Source organism: Phocoena sinus, chromosome 17 (genome assembly GCF_008692025.1).
Source record: "Phocoena sinus isolate mPhoSin1 chromosome 17, mPhoSin1.pri, whole genome shotgun sequence".
In the NCBI taxonomy this organism is placed as follows: domain Eukaryota; kingdom Metazoa; phylum Chordata; class Mammalia; order Artiodactyla; family Phocoenidae; genus Phocoena; species Phocoena sinus.
Genome location: NC_045779.1, coordinates 77,005,585 through 77,022,220, shown reverse-complemented (window position 1 = coordinate 77,022,220; position 16,636 = coordinate 77,005,585). Strand labels below are relative to the sequence as shown.

Genomic DNA, 16,636 nt, shown 5'->3' with positions numbered 1-16,636 from the left:
GTTGCGCCGCGGCATGTGGGATCTTCCCGGACCAGGGCTCGAACCCGTGTCCCCTGCATTGGCAGGTGGATTCTTAACCACTGCGCCACCAGGGAAGCCCCTGTTGTTTGTTTTTATGGTCTCAGAGAGTAAGAATGAATTTAACCCCAAACTAAAGCTGTGTATGTTCCCTTCATTCACCAAAATGTTACCTTTTAAAAAAAAACTAGTTTTGATTTTAACGTTCCTCAAATATATTTCGTACTTCCTCTTTTTAAAAACATTGACATTTTGTGTTTATGTAATTCACATAATCCCATATTGTTAGACAGTTGAGTTGTCTCCAGTTCTCCTTTTGTAGCACCGCATCCTTTTTTGCCTTAGGGTACACGGAGAGTCTGGAAACTGCTTTGATTTGATATCCCACGTAAGTACCATCAGAAGGGTTCATTACATCTCGGCAGTCTTTAGCGGCATCCCTTAATTCTACCCGTCTTTGAGGTCTATTCTTTTTCCTTTTTGTTTTGGCCGTGCCTTGAGGTTTGCGGGATCTTAGTTCCCCTAGCAGGGATTGAACCCCGGGCCCACGGCCGTGAAAGTGCTGAGTCCTAACCACTGGACTGCCAGGGAATTCCTTGTTTTTGATTATATGTGTGTAATGTGAGGAATCTTTCTTTTCATTGTTTAAAAGTACCATTTGGTTGTTACGAGTAGGCAGCTTGCCTGTCTCTTCCATATCGTGGATGACAGAACCTGTGTTTATTGGTACCTGGCCCTGCGCCTTAGATGAAGTAATGAGAAGTTTGGAGAAATACTTGTCTCTCCTGGAACTGTTGGAAGTGGCTTCCCACTTGGCATTTTAGGTGGACCCTGGAGCTCAGTTTTCCTAGGCTTAGCTGGGGTTCCAGGAGCCGCCCAGTTGAAAAGCATGCTGCCGTTTCCATGGTAGCCGGAGCTTCACTCTGACCCCAGCGGCTTAAACTAGCAAATTGATGCTAGAAGCATTCAGAAGAAGGGGAAGAAAGAAAAACCTCTGGCAGCTTTTTAATTAGAAAACAAAAACCCTCCTACTCACCTGATTGTGCAAATGAAGGAAAACCATGTAAAGGTCAGAGGTGAAAAGTTAGGTGAGCGGGTCTTTCTGTATTTTTCTAAGAAGGTAACCGTTGCAGAGAATGTCTCCTTTGGGGACAAAGCAGTGCGTCCTTGTCTCAGTGTAATTTCCTCCCACATGAGCTTTCTGGGTGTTGGATGCTAGGCTTCGCTTTCCTTCGCATGTTGGGAACAGTTTGCTTTAGTAGAAGGTGAAGACGGATATTCTGTACGGGAGCGTGCTTGAGTTCCGTCCTAGTGCCGTGCCCTCTCAATTTTAGGAAGTAGGATAGGTAGTGTGTGCTTTGATAGGGTCCAATATTAAACACGTCTTCTGTCTTGTAAGCTGTCACTAGAGTTTGCCGAGTTTGCTTCCACGTGCCTTTCTGCTTATTTTTACCTGACACTGTGCTTTTAGATGGTCCAGAGCGGTAGCTGCCCTGTCCCCGGGGCAGAAGGGCAGGGGCAGCACGGAGTCCTGTATGGTGCTCTCTGTGCTGGCGGGGGGCGGGCGGGGGGCTCCCACACACCTGGCATCGGAGCTGACCGGGGCTCCCCCGAGGTTGTCCGGTGGAGAAGAGCCGAGCCTTCCTTGCTCCTTCTGGACTGGAGTCAGGAAGGGGGGCGCTGGCTCCCTGGTGCTTGTCATGAGCTCCACGCCACTCACCCCCTCGTCCTGCTTGTAGGTTCCTTTCCTAAGAGATGATGCAGTCCTCCATGTCTGGGCAGGGCTGCAACCATGCAGGACCTGCAGCTGTGCCCTGTCCCTGGAGGTCCTAGGAATTCTTGGTAGGAGTTCGTGGCTCTGTTGGCAATTCTGATGTTCCCTTTTTGGATGAGAAAGGGGCTTCTGGAGTTGGGTGTGCTGTCAGAGAAAACCCAAGGCCCTGGGAGTGGAGAGAGTCAACTGCCTGGCATCCTTTCCGTCAGCGCCCTGCCCTTGGCCGGTTGCTTCGCAACTGGAGGGTCATTGTTCTCGGGAGCCTCTTGGTACCCTTCCAGGAGGGCTCTGCCCCGATGCGCTTCACCGCTCTGGGTGCGCAGCTAGCCCAGGTTCACCCAGCGTGCTGGGCGCACACGGATGGGCTCGGGCATGCTTGCCAGACCCTCTGCAGGGAGCACCGTGGGCCGAGGCTCTTCCCCTCTGGTTTAGATGTGACCTCACTTGTCCTTTAGGTCTATCTGAGCCCCTGCCTCCCATCCTGCTCTCTGCCCGCCCTCGGGGTCACAGATGTTGGCCGGGGTGGGGGAATCAGAGGTGGTCCTCCTGCCGCCCTGGGGACCAGGAAGCCCAGGGCTGGCGGAAGCCCTTTTGATGCCTACAGATTACCTCTGAGGAGGCAGGGCCAGCGCAGCCCTCCCAGCTGCTCGGACACCAGTCTGCCTAGACGTGTTAGATGTGTTGGCTCTACACAGGGCACCGGGAACCCCGACAGGCAGGACGGCGAGGGTTTGGGGTGCGCCCCACGTAAACCCCAACGGTGAGAGCCACTGCTCTTGTGTCCTGTCCCATTGAAGACAGTGATTCCTGAAGAATCCCACATAGGCGTGACATTGTGAGATGCTGTGATCTATCTGGGGGTGGGGTGGGGGGGTGACTTTTAACAAATAGTCCTGAAGTAGAGTGTGTATTTTGAAAGTTTACTTAAATTGCAGTGTGCCAGTTTAAAGGCGCATAAAGAACGATCTCTACTATTCATTGGCATTGACACGTTGGCTTCTGCTTCCTATTCAGAAGAGCAATGGATTTTCCTCAAGCCCTGCGATTACCCTGCTCTCCTCTCTGAAGGGGGAGGGATTTCTAAAAGTTGGTTTTTCTTTTTTGAACGGAGTAATCATGCTTAGCCTGGTCCTCTGCCTTCCGTGCTTGCGGATTCATTATTATAAAGCCATCCGGGTGCCTGTGCCCACCCAGAGTGACCCGAGCTGCTCCTCGCTTGGCCCGTGGATGGGCGGCCCAGGCCCACTTACCTCCCGCAGGGAGCTCCTTCTCCCTTCCCCAGGGTGCCAGGGTGGGAGAAAGGTTGGGATGCTGGTGTTGGGTGCCCCCCCGGGTCTGATGGCACCTGAAGGCAAAGAGAGGGCCCAGGCCACCTCCAAGGATGCCACGCTGCCAGGACCTTGACAGCCGGGACTGTCTGTCCTGCAGACACACAAGAGGGGCTGGGTCCACGGCTCTGAGAGCTCACAGTGGGTGTGGCGTGTGCCGAGAGCCACCTTGCAGGGTGCCCTCTGGTTGAAGAGACCGGGCCCTGTCCGGGGAGGGACCAGGGTGCAGGGCTGGGCTGTGTAGTCAACAGAAGAGAAGCCCAGGAGAAGCGCGCTGGATGCCTGCAGTGCCCAGGTCTGGGCTGTCTGCTCATTGCAGGCTGCTCGTGGCTTGAGAGGTGCTTTAATTAGACTGGCTTGTTACAGTGTAGCGATAGTTTCATCCCCGGGCGCCCTGGGGCCCCTTTCCAGATTTCCTTCCGTTCAGTTCAGTCTCCTAATACTCCGAATATTTGACAGACACACAAAGGCACGCACAAGAACACACACAGTCACATCCCTCCGCGTCCCCCCCGCCCCAACTTCACAGCAGACTGATGGAAAGGAGCACAGACCAAAAGGGGTGTCAGGTCTGGCGTGCGTCACGATCGGCTTCTGAAGTGTCCTTGACTAGGTCTTGTGACACAGGACGCTCAAAGCCTGGGTTATGAAGAGTTAAGTCGTAGATCAGCTTTTGGTCATTTCTATCTAGAGGGGCAGTGCGCTGGCCAGCCGGGACCCTTGAGAGCGAAGGGGGCACGGCCGGCAATGTGCCTGCAGCCAGTGGCTCACACTTGGAGCGAGTTGGCCTACAGGTTCTTGGGCCCTTCCCCAGAGTTCTGTTTTGGTGGGGCCAGGTGGAACCCAGGAATCTACTTGTTTCAGACAGATTCAGTGTCTCAGTCCATTTGGCTGCCATAACAGAATACCATAGACGGGGGAAGTCTGTCTTAGGGGGCCTGCTTCCTGGTTCATAGATGTCTCTGGGGTCTCATAAGAGCACTGATCTCATTCACAGGGCTCTGCCCTCATAACCTGGTCACCTCCTGGAGGCCCCGCCTCCTAATCCATCACCTTGGAGGGTAGGGTTTCAACGTGTGTATCTGAGGGGGACACAGACGTTCAGGCCAGAGCACACACTAATCCACATGGATGTTGAGCTGTGTGTTAAACATGTCTAGTTTAAGTCTATGTTAATTTTATAATTCTTTAGCCCAAACACGTTAGACTAGAGGCACATTTGAGTGAGTGATCACAGGAAACCAACCTGGGTTTCTGCAAGTGACACACATAATACCTGAGGCAGGTCAATTCGCAACTGGATAATTTCAGGTGTGAGAAAGGGTCCCCAAGTCATGGCACGACCACCTCTTAATGCCTTTCTGGCCAGATGTTTTTGACTGTGTCTTCTGTTTTTCTAATGTAAGGACACAACATTTAAAAAAAACTTTATTTTTTAGAACAGTTTCAGGTCCACAGCAAAATTTAGCATAAAGCACAGAGTTCCTCCTGTAAACCCCCATCCTCAGACACACAGAGCCTCCCCCATTACCAGCTTCCCCCGCCAGCGTGCTGTGTTTGGTAAATGGTCGATCCTCCATCCACACGTCCTCATCCTCGAGAGCCCAGAGTTGACGCTGAGGTCGCTCTTGGTGGTACGTTCCTGGGTTTGAGCACACGTGCAGTGCCGTGTATCTGCCATTAGATAGTGGTGGTGGCTTCACTGCCCTAAACATCTGTGCTCTGCTCATTCTTTCCACCCTCATGCCACACACACGGCGGGTGGCAACCACTGATCCTTTTACTGTTTCCGTAGTTTTGCCTTTTCCAGAATGTCACGTAGTCGGAATCCTGTAGCGTGTGGCTTTCTCAGATGGGCTTCTTTCACTTAGTAATGTGCATTTAAGGCTTCTCTGTGGCCTTTCATGGTTTGATGGCTCATTTCTTTTTAGTGCTGGATACTGTTTCATTGATGTATTTATTGATTCACCTACTGCAGGACATCTTGGTTGTTTCCAGGTTTTGGGCATTATGAATAAAGCTGCTCTAAACATCCATGTGCAGGTTTTTGTGTGGACCTAAGTTTTCAGCTCCTTTGGGCGAATACCAAGGAGCACGATGGCTGGATCGCATGGTAAGAGTGTGTTTAGTTTTGGAGGAAGCTACCAAACTGCCTTCCGAAGTGGCTGCGCCGTCCTGCGTTCCCACCAGCAGTGAACGAGGGTTCCTGTTGCTCCACAGCCTCGCCAGCGTTCGGTGGTGTCAGTGCTCTGGACTTGGGCCATTCTAATAGGCGTAGAGTAGTGGTATCTCGTTGTTTTCATTTGCATTTCCCTGATGTCAGATGATATGCAGCATCTTTTCAGGTGCTTATCTGCCATCTCCGTGTCCCCTTTGGTGAGGTGTCTGTTCAGGTCTTTGGCCCATCTTTTTTTGTTTGTTTAAAATGTAAATTTATTTATTTATTTATTTTTGGCTGCGTTGTTGCTGCGTGTGGGCTTTCTCTAGTTGCGGCGAGCGGGGGCTTCTCATCATGGTGGCTTCTTGTTGCGGAGCACAGGCTCTAAGCATGCGGGTTTCAGTAGTTGTAGCACGTGGGCTCAGTAGTTGTGGCTCGTGGGCTCTAGAGCGCAGGCTCAGTAGTTGTGGCGCACGGGCTTAGTTGTCCCGCGGCATGTGGGATCTTAGTTCCCTGACCGGGGATCGAACCCACGTCCCCTGCCTTGGTAGGCAGATTCTTAACCACCGGACCACCAGGGAAGTCCCGAGAGGAAATAACTTTATAAACAAATTTACCAGAATGTTTTTTCTTTCCTGTCAAGGGTACTTCGACCTTGCTTGATTTGATTTTACACCTTTTGAACTCTTGGTCCAAAAGCTGCTCTTCTGTGTGGGGTGCAGCTGTTGGTCCGGCCTCCCCGGCTTCGGTGTCGTCCTGGATTAGTGCTGTGTGCTGCGGAAAGTTAGGGAAGTCAGACGGGCTCCGCTGAGGCCGATAGCTGGCGATGTCTTATGAAGATACCAGCAGTTGTAGTGGATTTTCCGAGGGTAGAGATGCCTGTTTTAAATGGTGCGTGCACAAAATCACCGGGCACCGCGCAGCATGCGCCGCATGTCTCCCGTGACTGGAAGGCCGCACGCACGCCTGCACGTGGGGGCCCGTGAAGGGAACAAACGTGCGTTAACCCCTCTTCATCCATTTTCCAGCACGTGTGGGTCACTGACCTTCGTTACCGCATTCACATGGAGTATTGTGATTGTCACGTAGCCTCTTCACTGTAACTGAAGCTGGGGTTGCCTGTCAAAAATTATTCTGGGGGCTTCCCTGGTGGCGCAGTGGTTGAGAGTCCGCCTGCCGATGCGGGGGACATGGGTTCGTGCCCCGGTCCGGGAGGATCCCACATGCCGAGGAGCGGCTGGGCCCGTGAGCCATGGCCGCTGAGCCTGCGCGTCCGGAGCCTGTGCTCCGCAACGGGAGAGGCCACAACAGTGAGAGGCCCACGTACGGCAAAAAAAAAAAAAAAGAAATGATTCTGCAGTTAATTTTCTGATGACGTGACACAGCCACATTTCCACACAGCAAATAGTAGGAAGTCACGTGTTTTGGCATCAGTTACCCTTAAATTAGAAACAGGACAGTAGGGGAAGTTGTTGATTGGAACAGTTGTAGTTTCACTTGTCTCAGTGCACCTGCGAATCATACCCAAATCGTTTTCAGTGACAGCCCGGCAGGTCCTGCGGCAGGCTCCAGGGTGAAACCTGTCTTCGGAGGTCATCTGGTTTCTTTGAAGAGCAGACGCCGGAACAGGTCACAACGCAAACTTCTCCACACTTTTCAGCAGCTCAAGAGGAGGCCCTTAGGAACACACAGCTAGCTGCCAGTGCTTTCGGGAAGTAGCAGCTAATCCTCCTTACATTGCTTCAGTCTGTTGTCATTTAGCTTGGGCATGTTTTTTTACATTAGGTGCCTCAGAAGAGAGCATTTTCATGGCTTTAGATATTATATAGTTAACAACACCGGCCTTTGTATGAAATAGCTTCCTTAAAGAAAACAGTTTGCCTGCTGTAAGATTGCTTCACGGCACCATGTCATGAGCAGCGAATCTGGTTTTGTGTGTCCCTTCGGTCCCCTGGGCGTGGTGACACCCTGAGTGCAGGCGTCCTTACTCCACTCACACCTTCCTTTTCTTCTTCTCAAAGCTGCCCTCCTTCCCTTTTCTGGCAGAGCAGAGCACTGATGGGGAGGGGCCCTCAAGACAGAGTAAGGGTGGGAAGCTGTAAAGGGAAGGCTTTCAGAGCCCAGGAAAGGTGCCCGCATGCCCCCTGGGTCCCTGTCCCCCGCCCCGAGCAGGTGCTGTGCTTAGTTCAGACTGGGCCGGGCTGGGGGGGGGGGGGGGGCGAGTCCAATTCTCCATTCAGGTAAGCGGGGGACTAGATGCATCTTGGTAATGGTTAGATTTGCTGTTAATTTGGTTATAGTCTCCCTTTCCCCCATTTTCACTCAGTTAAAGAACTAGGTTATCAAATTAAAGTATAAAAATCGCTAGCATTCACTAGATGGGAAGGGACTCGCGTGGACTTTCCAGGGCATTGGAAATGTTCTGTGTCTCCACATAAATTAGTCAAAACTGATTGAATGGTACCTTTTCACCAAGTATAAATTATACCTGAGGAAATGAACAAGCACTCTTCCCTTGACATACGCAAACCAACCAGTTGGAAAATACAAAGGAAGAGAGAATCCCGTCTACAGTGGCCACAAAAAAGATAAAGTAATTAGGAAGAAACTTAACAAATGTGCAAAACTGTAGAAGGAATATTTTGACATCCTCCCGAAAGGCACTGGGGTGGACTTGGATACATAGAGACTGCCCTAAGAATGGCAGTTCTCCCTCGGCTAGTTTATAAAATCAGTGGAATCTCACTGAAAATACCAACATCCCCCCTCCGCCCCCCCGAGCTAGTCAAGCTCTTAAAGGTCACACACTCATAAAGCTCTTGCAAGTAAAAAGGCAGGAGTGAAAAGGAGAGCTCTGGGAAGAGAAGCTACAGAGGGAAGTGGCTCCCCAGACCTCAGGACCTGCTGGCGGCTCTGTCCTTGCATAGTGCCTTGCTGGGTGCGGGCAGACGGGCTCGCGGGACGGAGACAACAGGGGACGAACCGAGACATATAGACCCACTGCAGACGGAGTCAGTGTGAGATGATAAGGGAGAAATCTCCAATCGCTGGGAGTGGACTTGTAAATAAATCACGTGGAGACAACCGCACGGCCATTGGGAAAACGGGACACAAAGAGGGTGGAGGACCCTCCTGCCCTGCAGGCTGAGTTCTTCCTTCTGCCCGCCCCCCCCCCCCCCCGCCCGAAACAGCGTCAGGGCAGGATCTGGATGTTGGATGAGCCCCCCAACAGGTCACAGCCCCGCCCCAGCCCTGGGCAGGCTCCCCTTTTGAGAAGACGGTGCTCGTGGCCGGGGTTAAAGTGGGACCCATGGGTATGTCTGGAAGTGCACAGTCCCCGGGCCACCAGACTGGCCAGCAGGATGCCGAGTGTGAAGCAGACTCCGCTGACAGGTTAGGCAGCTGTGCCCGCCCCTGACCGTGAGGGACCCTGGAGAAGTCCTGCGAGTGGAGGCGTACACCCAGGGGCTCCCTCCCTCTCCCTCACGTTCTTTCCAGAGGCCACTGTTGGACCATTCTTAGAAATTTAGTGGGAACCCCAAACAGAAGGGACTCGGGTGTGGTGACTTGCTTTGCATTGTAGAGGGGACACGCTTGCACTGACCTGGTGGTCTGTTGGCGTGCGGCTTTCCTAAGGACGCAGGGCCCTTTGCTCCCCAAGGGTTCGGTCTCTACCTCCTTTGCTTTCCCAGTAAATTCAAGACTTCTTGCTTAGCCATCTTTAGCCGATTCCGCAGGCCTTTCAGCAAGTGCAGCCGTAGGCCTGGGGTTGGAACCCACAGTCTGAACATGATGGAGGCCAGGCGGCTGGCTGTGCGTCCTTTGCAGCCCCTCGCTGGCTCTTACCCACCTTCTCTTTGCAAATAAATACCAGGAAATGCCATCACCTGTGGCCTAGGTGACCGACTGGGAGGGAACAGGTTGCACCTCTTCCTGCTTATAAACCTGACCCTAGACGCCACCCGTCCTCCAGGAGCCAGTGCCTTGAGCTCACCTGCGCTTCCTGTTCTGCTTTGAGCAGAGGCTGGTTTAGGAAAACCAAGGGAAGTGAGTTCACTTCAACTCAAAGTGAAGTTGAGTTTGCAGCTTCTGGGCTAGCTGATTGATTCAGTGTGATAAGGGTTTCAGCGTTTTTAGGAGAGCCTTTTTCCTGTCTAATAATAACCTTAGGGAACAACCGTGCTCTGCTGTGGAGGCATCCTGGCTGTTGCAGGGCGCTGAGCCCATCCCTGACCTCCGCCTGAGCCTCAGTAGCAACCCCTCCCCCTAGTCGTGACGACCAAAAACATCTCCAGCCATCACCCAGGGTGGGGTCCCCAAGGGTGCAGGTTGGCCCCGGGTGAGACCCACGGCCTTAGAATAATTTGAGTGCGCTATTACACAGCTTTATTGCCTACTTTTTAGCCATTGCTGAAACGACTCCTAGCGGAGTTTGCTGTATTTCGGGCCTGAGTCTCGGGATAGACACACAGCGGTACAAGGGGTGATGGGACAGAACTGAAGGGTTTGATGATTATAATTGAGTCCTTAGCATTTCTGAGAAAACTAGTTGCAGTCGTTCGGCTGGTCAGTCAGTGTAGGTTTTCAAGACACGTCTGGATGTTCTGTCTTCACATGAAAATGACCCCTTACCTAGTGGAAAAAGGCATTTAAAATCACTGACCCTGCTTTGGTGTAAGAGTGACAGGTTGACTCAGGGAAGGTCCTGAGATTTTTGTCTCAGGATGGGAATCACTCGAAGGGCAGGGGTGGAATGAGAACCGTAGGGTGTTGGCAGGTGTTCATGCTGGGTGTTTTGTTTTCATACTGTTTTGTTTGCATTGTATATGTGAGGGAGTTTCACGGTAATGTTTTGTAAAAAGATTGTAGCAGGGTGCCAGTTTGGAAATACTTTTTTCCCCTCAAATAAATTCATTCATTCATTTATTTATTTGGCTGTTTTGGGTCTTTGTTGCTGCGCACTGGCTTTTCTCTAGTTGCGGTGAGCGGGGGCTACTACTCTTCGTTGCGGTGCACGGGCTTCTCATTGTTGTGGCTTCTCTTGTTGCAGAGCACGGGCTCTAGGCACGCGGGCTTCAGTAGTTGTGGCACGTGGGCTCAGGAGTTGTGGCTCGCGGGCTCTAGAGCGCAGGCTCAGTGGTTGTGGTGCACGGGCTTAGTTGCTCCGCGGCATGTGGGATCTTCCCGGACTAGGGCTCGAACCCGTGTCCCCTGCATCGGCAGGTGGATTCTTAACCACTGCGCCACTGGGGAAGCCCGGAAATGCTGGTTTTAATCCAGATACTGATTATACAGTAGAGAGGACATTTATAAACGTGATAGAAATCTCAGGTGTGAAGGCTGCAGTTTGGAATTGTCATTAAACTTGGGGCCTAAGAAGCAAATAAGTAGGTAGGATCACTTGGACCTGTGATTCCCTGGGAAGTTTGGGCTGAAGGAAAGAGAGCATGAGGAGACCCCAGCGTGGTGGAGTAGTGAAGCTGGGGTTCCGGAGCCCCAGGGTAGCAGCTCAGCGGTGCCAGCAGTCAGGCTGGGGACCCGCCATCACTTCCAGGGCTCCCTGAGGAGGGCACTCGGCGAAGGCCACCCCTTGATTTCTGGTCCTTTCTGGGGAGAAGGGGAGAAGGAGTTAAGATCATCTTGGGTTAAGTGAATATTAACCAGAAATATTTTTATTTAAAACGATGGTTGAAAATTTTCGGTAAGACCTCAGCTACCGGTCTACCTTAATGTAAAATCACATTTTCTGTGATTTCACCTCGGGTTGAACGGAAGCCATGTCGGAAGGCCATGTGCAGAAAAGCAAGGGTGTTACTGCATCCGTGCTCTGGCCTTGCACAGGGCAGATGGTTGCTTTCCTAAAACCTTTCTAAGGGGACATTTCTAGTTAGGTTCTCGGCAATCCACAATTGGTAGTGCTGTGTTCATCCAGGTAGAGACAGCGTCACAAAGCTGGGTCATAGGTACCGGGATGGTGGAAACATAGGATTGAGGGACAGGTTCCAGGGCCCCGTGGAATGTCCTGTGCGGGGTGGGGGTCCTCAGGCCCCTCAACGTGGTGTTTGTTCAGTGTTCGGCACGTGTTGCGTGTATGTTTTTTCCCGGAGAGGCACTCTTTCATTTCATTAGCAAAAGACTTCATAACAAACAGGTCAAGGACCACGGCTGTAGACGGCCCACAACAGGAATCCAGCGCCTCAGGGTGGACTCTGAGCCTCCCATGTGCCCCTTCCCTGGGCGGGGTCCCCGCACCCAGCGGGCTGTCTCTGCCGGGGAGCTCTCTTTCTGTCTCCCTTTCTCCCTTTGTTGTCCCGTCTCTATCCTCCCCCCACGATTGATTCCATGCAGGAAAATGTTGTTCTTCTAAAAACTGGGTTTTGTTTTCTCCGCAGATGACCTAGGGTAAGGACCAGTGAACGGAGGCCCATGGTCTCCGAGAGGCTGAGGACCAGCCCCTTGAGCAGGGCGCCCGGATCCCGGGGTGGGAGGCCCTGAGGCCCCGTCTGACCGGGCAGGGCTTTTCCTCTCTTGCAGATCAACCAGTCCCTCGATGGGGAGCGACGGCGGCCTACCTCTGTGTGTCACCTGCCCACCTCTCTGTAGCAAGGAAAGGAGCTTCAGCACTTCTTCAGTAATGATGATGAAACTGGTATTAACTGAATGGCATTTATGGATTTTTAACTCTAATTCACAGTAAACCAGCAAGCCATATGTTGAATCCAACCAAAAATCGTTCTATTCTGCTGCGTGTCTCATCCGATTGTGAGAAGTTTCGAGATACCTGTTTGTACAAAGAGGAATATAAGTATTATTACTTGCTGGAGGAACACACTGAAGCAGAAAGAGAAGACGTCTTAATTTATCCTTAAAGATATATGATAGAATTATTTATATAGATAGAGTAAATATATATATATATATATATTTTTGGTGGTAATGAAAATGGCTCCGCAGAATGCCGACTCAGAATCTCTGCAAGTTCAGGAGTTGCCGGTGCCCCTGCCGGACCTGCAGAAGCCGGGGAGCGCGGAGGCAGAGACGCACGACGAGACCGTCAGCGAGGGGTCCATAGACCGCATCCCCGTGCGCCTGTGGGTGATGCACGGGGCTGTGATGTTTGGCAGGGAGTTCTGTTACGCCATGGAGACGGCGCTGGTCACGCCGATCCTGCTGCAGATCGGTAAGTGCCGCCTGGGCTTCCACGGGGTCCCGGCCCCGGGCCTCACACGCCCGTGAGTGTCGGCACACGGAGCACCGCACGCTGGCTGACGGCTGTCCCCGGTCTCCTCTCCCTTCAGCCTCCTCCGATGGGCTTTCCCCGTGTCCCCTGGCGGGGGTGGGGTGGGGTGGGGTTGGGGGGAGGTCCTCGGATGCTCTCGTGGAGTCAGAGGTCCCAGCCAGCTGGTGGCTGGGCGTTCGGGCGTGTGTGGCGTTCCCAAGCTCTGGCCCAGCGCGTGCCGACCTCCCCCAAGGTGCCTCCAGACGCGGCCACCAGCTGGGTAAGCCCTTGAACCCCGCTGCCTCTCACTCGTTCGTAAAGTGAGGTCAGTCGCGGACCAGCCCGGGTTGTTGGGCAGGAGACATGCCGGCGCTCAGAATAGGGCCTGGCTGAAGAAGACACCAAAGAATGCCGTGTGTGTGTGTGTGTGTGTGTGTGTTTGTTTTGTTTTACTGTCATCATATTGTTGTTATTATCGACTTAAATCTGAGTTTACTGTGGACTTTAGGTGGCTGAATGATGGATATTTCCAGAAATACTCGGATTCTCAGAGTTTGCACTCAGGTTAGCATTACTAAGCCTGGTATATGAAAACGCTGACATCCCTTCCAACTTGCCACCGGGGGTGCCTTAGGCCCTAAAAATGTGGCCAGGTATTTAATTTTCCCCGTTGTCTAAGAAAGTTTTAAAATCTGTAATTTTCCAACTGGATAAGGGGCCAAACTATTTAGAAGCATGTTTCATTCTAGAATTCCACATGTCTAGTAAAATATTTAAACAATCTATTTATTTTGGCTGTTACAGGAAAGTTTCTCTGAACATGGTAAAATGTTTCTTGTTCAGAGAGCACAAGCGAAGGCCCAGCGTGGTGCAGATCAGTTAGAGAAGCATGCAAACCCTTCAGTTATGAACAGGCCCCCTGGCGTCAGGGCGCTCTGCAGGCAGATGCGCTTGGGCATTTCACAGCACAGCAGGTGCCGTGCACGTTAATAAAGGAGCAGGCTCGTCACTCTTAGTGTTTAGGTTGCTGTGTTTCAACATGTTTTCCCTTTGGCATCCCCGGTGTTTTATTTTTCATCTTTAAAAATAAGAGGCCTGGGCTTCCCTGGTGGCGCAGTGGTTGGGAGTCCGCCTGCCGATGCAGGGGACACGGGTTCATGCCCCGGTCCGGGAGGATCCCACATGCCTCGGAGCGGCTGGGCCCGTGGGCCATGGCCGCTGGGCTGGCACGTCCGGAGCCTGTGCTCCGCAATGGGAGAGGCCACAGCAGTGAGAGGCCCGCGTACCGCAAAAAAAAAAAAAAAAAAAAAAAAAGAGGCCTGAGAAAGGGGCCCGGATGAGTTAAGAACCTTTTCTGGAGAGTTGGGGGTGGTGGAGTGTGCACCACGTGGGCCACTCTTTGTTCTTTCATCCGTGTGTCGATCACCTCTCATTTACCCTGCTCACCTTCCTCGGGTGCCCACATGTGCCAGGCCACTGGGGGTGGATAGGGCGCCATGTCTGTCCCCGTGCGGCTTAGTCCTCGTGCTGGAGGTTGGGGAGTGACCCGCCTTTGCTGAGAGGAGAAGAGCTGGGGTGAGATGCCGGCCCCCAGAGGTTGCGGCACACCCCCCGCCCCGGCGGGCTGGGGAGGCCTCTCAGGGTGGGCGGCTCCAGAGTGGCAGTGAGGCGAGAGGCTTGGAGACCACCTTTGTGGCCAGACCTCAGGATGGGGTGCATCCGGTGGCAGTTAATCTTACCAAGCATTTATTTTGTCCCTTTGATGTGCAGCGATGTGGGTTCGTGGGTTGAGGCCTTAACGAAAGCAGTGTGGCTAAGCTCATGTGGTCAGAGTCAGGCACCATTATTTAACTTCTAGATCATCTCACCATGGTTATGGTGACAAATACAGAATTCAGAACCTCTGATTACTGAGAAATAAGTTGGTACAATTGGTAGAGATTTGGGAGCTCTTATTTCCACATTTCCTTGGTGATAAGTTATGTGTATTATGGCTGGAACCAACACAGCTCCTTGGAACTTTCACACTTTACAGGTTGTGAGTCTCAATTTCCACACAACTTACGTTTCATTGTTTGGTTTTGAGTATTTCGTGTAGTACATGAGAATTCTATCTATTTTAGGTATTCCAGGGTAATACGTATTATACTATATGATACGTAGGCTAGACATTAAATGTAGCTTTTGAAAGTCGCAGGTACGTTGGTTCCATATAAACATCCAGAAATGGTGATGGAAAGAGGGAGGATTGTCGTCACAGGTGGCCGTGACAAACTGACCCAAAGGGGATGAAGGTGACCCTTGTCATTGACCCTAAACACTGCATAGGTCATGGTCATGGGCAGAGCAGGACTGTGGACAGAGGCTGTTTGCACAGGTTAAAGGAGTGCTGCTTAATGAGAGTTGTTCCTAGATGGGCTTAGACTGCAAACAGACAACAGACGGCCAGTGTATTTCTCAGGGTTGTACTTTCATTATACTCTTAGGGGCAATGTAGTATTCAGAATTTTCTGATCTGAGTCAGAGCTTCTTAAAGTTGTCCTGTCACACCCAGAGGTGGGGTGTTTTATTACTGGATTTTGTATATTAATAATTATTAAAGCTGAAACAGTATTCTCCCACTCAGCGTGGACAGTTTGATCCCCTTGATAGACAGATGTCTGCAGTTGGAACCAACACCACAGTTTAAGAGCAGGAATATTTTCGTTGTCCCAGGAGGCTCCCTAGTGGCCCCTCACGTCAGTCCACCTTGGCCCCCAGTCACCACCCGCCCGCCTCTGTCATACATAGTTTTGCCCTTTCTGAAGTTCGTGTAAACAGCATCACACGGTCCGTGGCCTGGTTTCTGCAGTGCGTTTGTGGCTGAGCCGTCCATCCTGCTGCACGGACTGCTAGCGCGCTGAGTGGACCCACCCCCCTTTGCTCTGTTCACTCACCAGCTGACGGACAGGTGGGTTGTTTCCATTTTGGGAGCTGTTTCAAATAAAGCTGCTCTGAGCATTACCTGCAAGGCTCTGTGTGGACCTGTGTTTTCATCTCCCATGAGTAGAGACCCCGGAGTGGGCGGCTGGGCCGTACGGTAAGTGCCAGGGTTGCTTTCTAGGAGAAGACCGTTCCCTCCAGCCTCCACATCCTTCGCGGCATTCGTGTTTCCCTAATGGATGCTGACTCTCAGCAGCTTTCCGTGTGCTGCATGGGCATTCGTGTATCTTAGATGAAGTGCGTGTTCACGTTTTCTGCTGATACTTCAGTCAGGTTGTTGTCTTCTAATGAGTTGTGAGAGTTCTTTATTAAAGAGTCCTTTATCAGATATGACGCCCTTGGGCGTCTAGTTCTGTCCGAGGGATGATCCTGTCTTGCACGTCGCTTCTGCGGTGAGTGGCGGTTTAGATGTGATGACGCGCAGCCCGTCCCCGGGCCAGGCTCTTGTGGTGTGTGCGTGTCCTCCGCCCCCGGGGAGGCTCCGAGCAGCGCCCGCAGCACCGTCGTCCCGTCACTGTTCCTGCAGGTCCCCACCCTGCCCTGCCCCCTTTAAGGGCAGATTCAGATGGGCCTCACCTAGTGGCCCGTGCCCAGGGGAGGCTCACTGTGGTGGGTGTGTGGAAGGAAAGAACGAGTGACGTGCCTTAGATGCCAGACGTGTCCACGTGGCCTCGTCAAAGGCCGGACTCCTGGTTTCCTCGGTCCCGGTACGGCCTGCCCCGACCCGGGCACATGAGGCCTCTGGACCTGCTGGCGTGTAGGACACAGAAGGCCCTGTGGGGAACTAGGGAAACACTAGGGTCGGTGCCCACCCCAAACGGAGCTAATATGCATTGCCTCTCGTTCCGATTGCGTGTGTTTGCCCTTTAAGCGGATGTGGCCAGTCTCCGTTAGAGCTGCGCAACCACTCAGATGAGGACACACGTAAATACTATGGAGACAGCGTTACTCACCATCCCACGTGAGGAAGCAGAGGCTGGGAGGGCTGGTCCACCTGCCTCGGGGGAGCCCACCAGGGGGAAGTCGGGTGTGTTTAAACCTTGAAGTGTCTGGCCCGTGTTTCAGCTTCAGCATCCTGGCAGTGGAAGCTGTAGGTTTCACTGTGTGTTACAGACCTTTCTGGTTTGTGGTCTCACGGCCATCCGCGAATAGAGCAG

At 52.4% G+C, this 16,636-nt stretch overlaps 1 protein-coding gene across 8 annotated transcripts in view; it reads left to right on the top strand.

Moving 5' to 3' along the window:
- Nucleotides 1-16,636, top strand: part of SLC45A4 (solute carrier family 45 member 4) — a 75,792-nt gene that overhangs the window by 27,081 nt on the left and 32,075 nt on the right. For 7 of the 8 annotated variants that reach the window (XR_004346423.1, XM_032609725.1, XM_032609731.1 and 4 more), the window contains exon 2: nucleotides 11,813-12,458. Coding sequence is in view for 7 of the 8 variants with exons in the window: in XM_032609725.1 (XP_032465616.1) it covers nucleotides 12,215-12,458 (244 nt within the window). In the remaining variant the exon portion in view is untranslated. Of the gene's footprint in view, nucleotides 1-10,717; nucleotides 12,459-16,636 lie in introns of those variants that run through there. The other variant, XM_032609726.1, reaches the window with a different exon arrangement.